At 51.4% G+C, this 12,313-nt stretch overlaps 2 protein-coding genes across 2 annotated transcripts in view; one reads left to right on the top strand and one right to left on the bottom strand.

The window, feature by feature from the left end:
• LOC140455348 (E3 ubiquitin-protein ligase RNF8-like) overlaps positions 1–7,842 on the top strand; it is a 38,534-nt gene extending 30,692 nt beyond the window's left edge. Inside the window, exon 7 of the mRNA XM_072550135.1 lies at positions 7,056–7,842. Coding sequence (XP_072406236.1) covers positions 7,056–7,234 — 179 coding nt within the window. The 3' untranslated portion in view covers positions 7,235–7,842. The remainder of the gene's footprint in view (positions 1–7,055) is intronic.
• A 1,675-nt stretch (positions 7,843–9,517) lies between these two features.
• On the bottom strand, positions 9,518–12,015 carry LOC140454498 (calpain-1 catalytic subunit-like). The gene is made up of 4 exons (XM_072549300.1): positions 11,917–12,015; positions 10,142–10,261; positions 9,980–10,038; positions 9,518–9,872 (listed from the first exon to the last, which is right to left on the bottom strand). The coding sequence occupies exons 1-4, from the start codon at positions 11,954–11,956 to the stop codon at positions 9,849–9,851; spliced, it is 243 nt and encodes an 80-aa protein (XP_072405401.1). The 5' UTR covers positions 11,957–12,015; the 3' UTR covers positions 9,518–9,848.
• Positions 12,016–12,313: the final 298 nt, after the last annotated feature.

Here is a 12,313-nt window from a genome sequence, read left to right as displayed (position 1 = left end):
CCAATCTCACAGTGATCAGGGTTAACCTCACAGTGATCAGGGTTAAACTCCATCTTACAGTGATCAGGGTTAAACTCACAGTGATCAGGGTTAAACTCCATCTCACAGTGATCAGGGTTAAACTCCATCTCACAGTGATCAGGGTTAAACTCACAGTGATCAGAGTTAAACTCCATCTCACAGTGATCAGGGTTAAAACTCCATCTCACAGTGATCAGGGTTAAACTCCATCTCACAGTGATCAGGGTTAAACTCTCACAGTGATCAGGGTTAAACTCCATCTCACAGTGATCAGGGTTAAACTCCATCTCACAGTGATCAGGGTTAAACTCACAGTGATCAGGGTTAAACTCCATCTCACAGTGATCAGGGTTAAACTCCATCTCAACAGTGATCAGGGTTAAACTCCATCTCACAGTCATCAGGGGTTAAACTCCCATCTCACAGTGATCAGGGTTAAACTCACAGTGATCGGGGTTAAATTCCATCTCACAGTGATCAGGGTTAACCTCACAGTGATCAGGGTTAAACTCCATCTCACAGTGATCAGGGTTAAACTCACAGTGATCAGGGTTAAACTCCATCTCACAGTGATCAGGGTTAAACTCCACAGTGATCAGGGTTAAACTCCATCTCACAGTGATCAGGGTTAAACTCACAGTGATCAGGGTTAAACTCCATCTCACAGTGATCAGGGTTAAACTCCATCTCACAGTGATCAGGGTTAAACTCCATCTCACAGTGATCAGGGTTAAACTCCATCTCACAGTGATCAGGGTTAAACTCACAGTGATCAGGGTTAAACTCCATCTCACAGTGATCAGGGTTAAACTCCATCTCACAGTGATCAGGGTTAAACTCCATCTCACAGTGATCAGGGTTAAACTCACAGTGATCAGGGTTAAACTCCATCTCACAGTGATCAGGGTTAAACTCCATCTCACAGTGATCAGGGGTTAAACTCCATCTCACAGTGATCAGGGTTAAACTCCATCTCACAGTGATCAGGGTTAAACTCCATCTCACAGTGATCAGGGTTAAACTCACAGTGATCAGGGTTAAACTCACAGTGATCAGGGTTAAACTCCATCTCACAGTGATCAGGGTTAACCTCACAGTGATCAGGGTTAACCTCACAGTGATCAGGGTTAACCTCGACAGTGATCAGGGTTAAACTCACAGTGATCAGGGTTAAACTCACAGTGATCAGGGTTAAACTCCATCTCACAGTGATCAGGGTTAAACTCACAGTGATCAGGGTTAAACTCCATCTCACAGTGATCAGGGTTAAACTCACAGTGATCAGGGTTAATCTCCATCTCACAGTGATCAGGGGTTAAACTCCATCTCACAGTGATCAGGGTTAAACTCCATCTCACAGTGATCAGGGTTAAACTCACAGTGATCAGGGGTTAAACTCCATCTCACAGTGATTAGGGTTAAACTCACAGTGATCAGGGTTAAACTCACAGTGATCAGGGTTAACCTCACAGTGATCAGGGTTAAACTCACAGTGATCAGGGTTAAACTCCATCTCACAGTGATCAGGGTTAACCTCACAGTGATCAGGGTGAAACTCCATCTCACAGTGATCAGGGTTAAACTCCATCTCACAGTGATCAGGGTTAAACTCCCTCTCACAGTGATCAGGGTTAAACTCCATCTCACAGTGATCAGGGTTAAACTCCATCTCACAGTGATCAGGGTTAAACTCCATCTCACAGTGATCAGGGTTAAACTCACAGTGATCAGGGTTAAACTCCATCTCACAGTGATCAGGGTTAACCTCACAGTGATCAGGGTTAACCTCACAGTGATCAGGGTTAAACTCACAGTGATCAGGGTTAAACTCCATCTCACAGTGATCAGGGTTAACCTCACAGTGATCAGGGTTAACCTCACAGTGATCAGGGTTAAACTCCATCTCACAGTGATCAGGGTTAAACTCCATCTCACAGTGATCAGGGTTAACCCCACAGTGATCAGGGTTAAACTCACAGATCAGGTACCCACAGTGATCAGGGTTAAAACTCCATCTCACAGTGATCAGGGTTAAACTCCATCTCACAGTGATCAGGGTTAAACTCACAGTGATCATGGTTAAACTCCATCTCACAGTGATCAGGGTTAAACTCACAGTGATCAGGGTTAACCTCACAGTGATCAGGGTTAAACTCCATCTCACAGTGATCAGGGTTAAACTCCATCTCACAGTGATCAGGTTAAACTCACAGTGATCAGGGTTAAACTCCATCTCACAGTGATCAGGGTTAAACTCACAGTGATCAGGGTTAAACTCACAGTGATCAGGGTTAAACTCCATCTCACAGTGATCAGGGTTAAACTCCATCTCACAGTGATCAGGGTTAAACTCACAGTGATCAGGGTTAACCTCACAGTGATCATGGTTAAACTCCATCTCCCAGTGATCAGGGTTAAACTCACAGTGATCAGGGTTAACCTCACAGTGATCATGGTTAACCTCACAGTGATCAGGGTTAAACTCCATCTCACAGTGATCAGGGTTAAACTCACAGTGATCAGGGTTAACCTCACAGTGATCATGGTTAATCTCCATCTCACAGTGATCAGGGTTAACCTCACAGTGATCAGGGTTAAACTCACAGTGATCAGGGTTAAACTCCATCTCACAGTGATCAGGGTTAAACTCCATCTCACAGTGATCAGGGTTAAACTCACAGTGATCAGGGTTAATCTCCATCTCACAGTGATCAGGGTTAAACTCACAGTGATCAGGGTTAAACTCCATCTCAACAGTGATCAGGGTTAAACTCCATCTCACAGTGATCAGGGTTAACCTCACAGTGATCAGGGTTAAACTCCATCTCACAGTGATCAGGGTTAAACTCCATCTCACAGTGATCAGGGTTAAACTCACAGTGATCAGGGTTAAACTCACAGTGATCAGGGTTAAACTCACAGTGATCAGGGTTAAACTCCATCTCACAGTGATCAGGGTTAAACTCACAGTGATCAGGGTTAATCTCCATCTCACAGTGATCAGGGTTAAACTCACAGTGATCAGGGTTAAACTCCATCTCACAGTGATCAGGGTTAAACTCCATCTCACAGTGATCAGGGTTAAACTCCATCTCACAGTGATCAGGTTAAACTCACAGTGATCAGGGTTAAACTCCATCTCACAGTGATCAGGGTTAACCTCACAGTGATCAGGGTTAACCTCACAGTGATCAGGGTTAAACTCACAGTGATCAGGGTTAACCTCACAGAGATCAGGGTTAACCTCACAGTGATCAGGGTTAACCTCACAGTGATCAGGGTTAAACTCACAGTGATCAGGGTTAAACTCCATCTCACAGTGATCAGGGTTAAACTCCATCTCACAGTGATCAGGGTTAAACTCACAGTGATCAGGGTTAACCTCACAGTGATCAGGGTTAAACTCCATCTCACAGTGATCAGGGTTAACCTCACAGTGATCAGGGTTAACCTCACAGTGATCAGGGTTAAACTCACAGTGATCAGGGTTAAACTCCATCTCACAGTGATCAGGGTTAAACTCCATCTCACAGTGATCAGGGTTAACCTCACAGTGATCAGGGTTAAACTCCATCTCACAGTGATCAGGGTTAAACTCACAGTGATCAGGGTTAAACTCCATCTCACAGTGATCAGGGTTAACCTCACAGTGATCAGGGTTAACCTCACAGTGATCAGGGTTAACCTCGACAGTGATCAGGGTTAAACTCACAGTGATCAGGGTTAACTCCATCTCACAGTGATCAGGGTTAACCTCACAGTGATCAGGGTTAAACTCCATCTCACAGTGATCAGGGTTAAACTCCATCTCACAGTGATCAGGGTTAACCTCACAGTGATCAGGGTTAACCTCACAGTGATCAGGGTTAAAACTCCATCTCACAGTGATCAGGGTTAAACTCCATCTCACAGTGATCAGGGTTAAACTCACAGTGATCAGGGTTAAACTCCATCTCACAGTGATCAGGGTTAAACTCCATCTCACAGTGATCAGGGTTAACCTCATAGTGTTCAGGGTTAACCTCACAGTGATCAGGGTTAAACTCACAGTGATCAGGGTTAAACTCCATCTCACAGTGATCAGGGTTAACCTCATAGTGTTCAGGGTTAACCTCACAGTGATCAGGGTTAAACTCCATCTGCTCCGGATCTGTCCATCTGACCAATCGGATTCGATCCCCCTGGAACCCAGGCTCATCTTCCTCATTGTTAACCACCCGACCAATCTTCCTCACCCAGAAACTTAATTATCACCACACCCACAGCCACCCGCCCCCCACACCCCACCCACCAATCACCCCCCCCCCCCCCCCCACAACCCCCACCCCCCACAACCCCCACCCCCCACATGCTCATCCGTATTGTTTATGAATATCACAAACACTAAGGGACCCAGCACAGATCCCTGTGGGACCCCACCACACACTGGGCTCCAGTCACACACACAGTAAGGGACCCAGCACAGATCCCTGTGGGACCCCACCACACACTGGGCCCTGTCACATACACAGTAAGGGACCCAGCACAGATCCCTGTGGGTCCCCATCACACACTGGGCCCCAGTCACACACACAGTAAGAGACCCAGCACAGATCCCTGTGGGTCCCCACCACACACTGGGCCCCAATCACACACACAGTAAGGGACCCAGCACAGATCCCTGTGGGTCCCCACCTCACACTGGGCCCCAATCACACCACACAGTAAGGGACCCAGCACAGATCCCTGTGGGTCCCCACCTCACACTGGGGCCCCAATCACACACACAGTAAGGGACCCAGCACAGATCCCTGTGGGTCCCCAATCACACACTGGGCTCCAATCACACACACAGTAAGGGACCCAGCACAGATCCCTGTGGGACCCCACCACACACTGGGCTCCAGTCACACACACAGTAAGGGACCCAGCACAGATCCCTGTGGGACCCCACCACACACTGGGCTCCAGTCACAACACACAGTAAGGGACCCAGCACAGATCCCTGTGGGTCCCCACCACAACACTGGGCCCTGTCACATACACAGTAAGGGGACCCAGCACAGATCCCTGTGGGTCCCCACCACACACTGGGCCCCAATCACACACACAGTAAGGGACCCAGCACAGATCCCTGTGGGTCCCCACCACACACTGGGCCCCAATCACACACACAGTAAGGGACCCAGCACAGATCCCTGTGGGACCTCACCACACACTGGGCCCCCAATCACACACACAGTAAGGGACCCAGCACAGATCCCTGTGGGTCCCCACCTCACACTGGGCCCCAATCACACACACAGTAAGGGACCCAGCACAGATCCCTGTGGGACCCCACCACACACTGGGCTCCAGTCACACACACAGTAAGGGACCCAGCACAGATCCCTGTGGGACCCCACCACACACTGGGCTCCAGTCACACACACAGTAAGGGGACCCAGCACAGATCCCTGTGGGTCCCCACCACACACTGGGCCCTGTCACATACACAGTAAGGGACCCAGCACAGATCCCTGTGGGACCTCACCACACACTGGGCCCCAATCACACACACAGTAAAGGACCCAGCACAGATCCCTGTGGGGACCTCACCACACACTGGGCCCCAATCACACACACAGTAAGGGACCCAGCACAGATCCCTGTGGGTCCCCACCACACACTGGGCCCCAATCACACACACAGTAAGGGACCCAGCACAGATCCCTGTGGGTCCCCACCACACACTGGGCCCCAGACACACACACAGTAAGGGACCCAGCACAGATCCCTGTGGGCCCCCACCTCACACTGGGCCCCAGTCACACACACAGTAAGGGACCCAGCACAGATCCCTGTGGGACCCCACCACACACTGGGCCCCAATCACACACACAGTAAGGGACCCAGCACAGATCCCTGTGGGACCCCACCACACACTGGGCCCCAATCACACACACAGTAAGGGACCCAGCACAGATCCCTGTGGGTCCGCACCACACACTGGGCCCCAGACACACACACAGTAAGGGACCCAGCACAGATCCCTGTGGGCCCCCACCTCACACTGGGCCCCAGTCACACACACAGTAAGGGACCCAGCACAGATCCCTGTGGGACCCCACCACACACTGGGCCCCAGACACACACACAGTAAGGGACCCAGCACAGATCCCTGTGGGACCCCACCACACACTGGGCCCCAGACACACACACAGTAAGGGACCCAGCACAGATCCCTGTGGGACCCCACCACACACTGGGCCCCAATCACACACACAGTAAGGGACCCAGCACAGATCCCTGTGGGACCCCACCACACACTGGGCTCCAGTCACACACACAGTAAGGGACCCAGCACAGATCCCTGTGGGACCCCACCACACACTGGGCCCCAATCACACACACACACCCCTCCCTCTGTCTCCCGGCACTCAGCCATTTCTGAATCCCATCAGCTTTTACCTTCTGTATCTGTTTCCCTGTGGGGCCTTGTTAAAGGCCGCGCTGAAATCCAGATCAACTCCGTCATCCACATCTACACACCTGGTAACCACCTTGAAACATTCCACCAGATTTGTTCAGCATGACCTCCCTCTGACAAAGCCGTGCTGACTATCCCTGAGCAAACCTTGCCTCTCCAAGTGGAGATTAATGCTCTCCTTCAGAATTCTCTCCAGTAATTTCCCTCCCACTGATGTGAGACCCATTGCCCTGTAATCCCCTGGTTTCTCTCCCACTCTCCTTGTAAAGGGGAACCACATTAGCTGTCCTCCAGTCCTCTGACAGCTTCTCTGTGCCCAGAGAGGAATTGAACATTTGGGTAATTTCTTTCCTCGTCTCCCACTTGAGCCTGGGATCTAAGTGATCCAGACTGATCCAAAACCTCCCCGTTCCCACTGTTAAACTGCTGAAGATCCCCTGTGCCTGTTCTCCAGTTTGGTACCTGTATCCTGGTCCCACTGTCACGTGAAGGCCTTGTTTAACACTCTCCCACTGTCCTGTCCAGGCAGGCAGCATGTGTTTGTGGTTCTGGTCGGTAACCTGTCTGTTTCTCGTTGTTGTTTCAGCGTTGAAAATGAAGCCTGTCTCTGTGCCTGACAGTGAAAGCAGTAGTTGCGATGATCTGACTTCAATCCAGTCGGTCAGTACCTTGGACAGTTCGGAGCTGGCCGAGCACAGTGATGGGGATGACACGGAGGACAATTCCCCCTCCCCCCATTTATTACAGCATTTGACACATTCCTAGCACAATCACAACACAGCAGCTCGGGGTCTACTGGGGACAGGGAGACGAGCTGGGGTCCAGTCCGGGGACAGGGAGACGAGCTGGGGTCCAGTCCGGGGACAGGGAGACGAGCTGGGGTCCAGTCCGGGGTCAGGGAGACGAGCTGGGGTCCAGTCCGGGGTCAGGGAGACGAGCTGGGGTCCAGTCCGGGGTCAGGGAGGCGAGCCGGGGTCCAGTCCGGGGTCAGGGAGGCGAGCCGGGGTCCAGTCCGGGGTCAGGGAGGCGAGCCGGGGTCCAGTCCGGGGACAGGGAGGCGAGCCGGGGTCCAGTCCGGGGTCAGGGAGACGAGCCGGGGTCCAGTCCGGGGTCAGGGAGACGAGCCGGGGTCCAGTCCGGGGTCAGGGAGACGAGCCGGGGTCCAGTCCGGGGACAGGGAGACGAGCCGGGGTCCAGTCCGGGGTCAGGGAGACGAGCCGGGGTCCAGTCCGGGGTCAGGGAGACGAGCTGGGGTCCAGTCCAGGGACAGGGGGGTCCACTCGGGACAGGGAGGTGAGTTGGGGTCTACCAGGGATAGGGAAATGTGCTGGGGTCCAGTCCGGGGACAGGGGGGTGAGCTGGGGTCCAGTGGGGGAAGAGGGATGTGTGCTGGGATCGAGTGGGGGCACAGTCCCCAGGTTGGTTTTGTGTGTGTGGGAGAGGGAGGTGATTTGGGGAGGGCTGTTCATTTAAAGGAACTGCTTTGTCTTAACAAGATGGTGACACTGGCATCCTCTCTCTCTCTCTGGACAATAAATACTGGATATATTGTACACTACCTGGGACACGTCTGCTCCCCATCTCGACACCCCACCCCCCCACCCCCCCCCCAGTCTCACCATCTACGATAGAAGACTCCAGTGTACAGGGAGGCCCTTAGGCCCTCTGTGTGTGTGTGTGTGTGTGTGCTGACCACGATCCTATTCCAAATGGTTCATATCCCTCTATTCTCTGTTCATCTCGCTGCTGAGATGTCAGTATTGTATCTGATTGAACCTCCCCCTGTATCTGCATGCCAGTTCCACTCCTCTCTTTCCCCCCCCCCCCCAATCCAGTTCTCTCTCTCGCTCTCCCTCCCCCCTTCATTCCTCTTCCGTTTATCTGTCTCCACACCATCCCCTCACCCCACACTCCCCTCAACCTGCTCAATCTTTTTCCCACTATTCTCTCACTGATCTACCCAAGCTGTTCCAGTACAGTTACAACACTGGCATCTACCCGACAATGTGGAACATTGCCCAGGTGTGTCCTGTATATAAAAAGCAGGACAGATCCAACCCGGCCAATTACCCCCCCTCCCATCAGTCTCCCCTCGATCCTCAGTAAAGTGATGGAAGGGGTCAGTAACAGAGCTATCAAACAGCACCCGCTCAGCAATAACCTGCTCAGTGACGCCCAGTTTGGGTTCCCCCAGGGTCACCCAGCTCCTGACCTCATTCCAGCCTTGGGTCAAACATGGACAAAAGAGCTGGATTCCAGAGGGGAGGGGAGAGGGACAGCCCTTGATATCAAGGCTGCATTCGACCGAGTGTGGCATCACGGAGCCTGGGCAAAACTGGAATCAATGGGCATCGGGAGCAAACTCTCCACTGGTTAGAGTCACATCTGGCCCAGAGGAAGATGGTTGTGGTTGTTGGAGGGTCAGTCATCTCAGCTCCAGGACACCTCTGCAGGAGTCCCTCAGGGGAGGGTCCTAGGCCCAACCATCTTCAGCTGCTTCAATAATGACCTTCCCTCCATCCCAAGGTCAGAGATGGGGGGATGTTTCCTGATGATTACACAGTGTGCACCACCATTCGCATTTCCTCCGATACTGAAGCAAGGTCTGGACAAGCTTGGACTGCCAAGTCCCATTCTCAGCACACACCATCACCAACAACAGATGATCCAAACACTCCCCGATGACATTTCGTGGCAGGTGGGCTGCAGAAACTCACCAAGACTCCTCAGACACCACGTTACCAACCCAGACATGTAGGAACCCCACCCCCTGCAAGTTCCCCTCCAAACCCCTCCCCATCCTCACTGGGAACACTGTCACTGCGTCCGAATCCTGGAATTCCCTCCCTCAGGGACATTGTGGGTCTACCCCCAGCACACGGACTGCAGCGGGTCAGGAAGGCAGCTCACCCCCCACCCTCTCAAGGGGCAATTAGGGACAGGATAATAAATGCTGGTTTCTGAAAATTGTGCTTTACGGGTCGTGCACCAGCAGAGGGAATACTGCTTTTGGAAATCCAGTCAGTCGATCAAAGACTACATCAGACATTGTTCTGAGTGCTCCCAGAGTTTTCAACCCATTTTTATTCAGTCAGAAATACAAAGTGACCAAGTTGGTACAACCACCCACCTGGTCCTCAGAGAAAGCCATGCTGAGGATTAGGCAACAGAGTCAGAGTTAATCCACCGCAGAGATCAGAGCACAGTGCACTGGTGATATGACCCACTGCTAGAAACACAAGCAGCCCTGAGGCAGGGCTGAGCAACAAGATCCCAGAGAGAGAGACAGCAGGGCGCATGTCTCAGACAGAATGGACACTTCATGGAGCACTGTCCCAGTAGAAATTGCTCTTCCCCGTCCACTGCTGGTCCAGCAACATCAGCCCATGACCAACGTGAGCCACTGTGTGTGAGAGAGAGAGAGAGAGAAAGAGCACTTAGTGTGGGGTCATTATCAGGCAGACAGCAGTTAGACTCTCCCCCCCCCCACCGTCCTGTTCACTCCCTCACCTGCAGCATTCCGAGCTCGACAAGACCATCCCCATCCTTGGGCAGAGAATTAAACATTTCTGAAAAAGGAGGAGAATCTGTGAGTGTCAGAGTGACCCCTGACCCTGCCCCCCCCCCATCCCAGCAGCCAGGTGGACCCTCCCCACTGAGGGTAACACTTACTGAAAACAGCTTCCAGGCGAACGAGACAGGAAACAAAGTTATCGAAATCAAGGGTGAGATTATCCACCTCGGAATAGCGGGCCACAATTATCTGGGTCAGCTGGTTATTCAAGTGGAAACCTGGGGAGACAGAGACACACACAGAACTCACACCATAGACCATAGAACGATCCAGCACAGAACAGGCCCTTCAACCCTTAATGTTACACCAACCTGTGAACTATTCTCAGCCCATCCCCCAACACTATCCCATCATCATCCATTAACTTATCCAAGGATTGTTTAAATCTCCCTAATGTGGCTGAGTTGACTACATTGGCAGGTAGGGCATTCCACCCCCTCACCACTCTGAGTAAAGAACCTGTCTCTGACATCTGTCTTAAATCTATCACCCCTCAATTTGTAGCTATGCCCCCCCCGTACAAGCTGACGTCATCATCCTAGGAAAAGGACTTTCCCTCTCTACCCTATCTAATCCTCTGATCATCTTGTATGTCTCTATCAAATCCCCTCTTAGCCGCCGCCTTCTCCAATGAGAACAGACCCAAGTCTCTCAGCCTTTCCTCATAAGACCTTCCCTCCAGACCAGGCAACATCCTGGTAAATCTCCTCTGCACCTTTTCCAATGCTTCCACATCCTTCCTGTAATGGGGCGACCAGAACTGTACACAATATTCCAAGTGTGGCTGCACCAGCGTTTTGTATAGTTGTAGCATGATATTGCAGTTCTGGAACCCAATCCCTCTCCCAATAAAACCTAACACACCGTATCCCGCCTTAACAGCACTATCCACCTGGGGGGCAACTTTCAGGGATCTGTGTACATGGACTCCAAGATCCCTCTGCACATCCACACTACCGAGAATCTTTCCATTGACCCAGTACTCTGCCTTCCTGTTATTCCTCCCAAAGTGCATCACCTCACATTTAGCTGCATTGAACTCCATTTGCCACCTCTCAGCCCAATTCTGCAGTTTATCCAAGTCCCCTGCAACCTGTAACATTCTTCCACACTGACCACTACACCACCAACTTTAGTGTCATCTACAAACTTACTAATCCATCCACCTATGCCTGCGTCCAAGTAGTTTATAAAAATGACAAACAGCAATGGTCCCAAAACAGACCCTTGTGCCACACCACTAGTAACCAGACTCCAGGCTGAATATTTTCCATCAACCACCACTCGCTGCCTTCTTTCAGAAAGCCAGTTTCTAATCCAAACTGCTCAATCACCCTCAATCCCATGTCTCTGCATTTTCTCCAACAGCCTGCCACGTGGAACCTTATCAAAGGCTTTACTGAAGTCATGGTGACCCCTGACCTTCTGGGGCTGAGTGGCCTCCTGCTGTTCTTGTTCAACAAGCTCAATGGGCTGGTCCATTCGCACAGGCTCAGGGTATCACTGGCTAGACCAGTATAACCAGTACATCCCCCCCATCCCTAATTGTGCAGAGGGCCGTTAAGGGGCAACCACGTTTACTGTGGGTCTGGAGTCACATGCAGGCCTAACTAGGATATCAAAAGGGCATTCGTGAAACAGATGGGACTTTTTTCTGACAATCAACAATAGTTCAATTTTTAATTTGTACCATCTGCTGTGACAGTATTTAACCTCAGCTCCCCAGAACATTCGGGTTTGGACCCTTACAGTCCAGTAGTAATGCTGCTAGACCATCATTTTCCCCAGCAGCAACAGATAACAGATAGGATTATATTCGAGGGGCTGAATGGCCTCCTGTTCTTTTCCCATCATACGATGGGGAATTTCTCACCAGCTTCCTCAACAGCAACTCGCATCTCACTGGAGCTCATGGTGCCAGACTGGTCCAGATCATTCTTCTTGTAGATTTTCTGTCAATAAGACAAAGGAAGGCATCTGTTTGAATCTATTAAACCCTGCACCCTCTCAGCAATGGATCAGCAACATCGATTTCACATTCACCCCCTTACCCACTGGTTCACAAAACCACAGAGAGAGATCTTGGTTACAATTGTTCAGTCTGGAATGGTTCCAGCAATCAGAAACCCCCCGAGTACTTTTTCAATTTACTCAGGTGACATGGGCATCGCTGGCTGGGTCCAGGATTTATCACCCGTCCCTAGTTGCCCCCCCCTTGAGAGGGTGGGGGCGAGCTGCCTTCCTGACCCACTGCAGTCCCTGTGCTGTGG

The sequence above is a fragment of the Chiloscyllium punctatum genome, chromosome 3, assembly GCF_047496795.1.
Source record: "Chiloscyllium punctatum isolate Juve2018m chromosome 3, sChiPun1.3, whole genome shotgun sequence".
Lineage (NCBI taxonomy): Eukaryota > Metazoa > Chordata > Chondrichthyes > Orectolobiformes > Hemiscylliidae > Chiloscyllium > Chiloscyllium punctatum.
The sequence above is the reverse complement of the archived record's forward strand: the minus strand, read 5'-3'. Positions and strand labels throughout refer to the sequence as shown.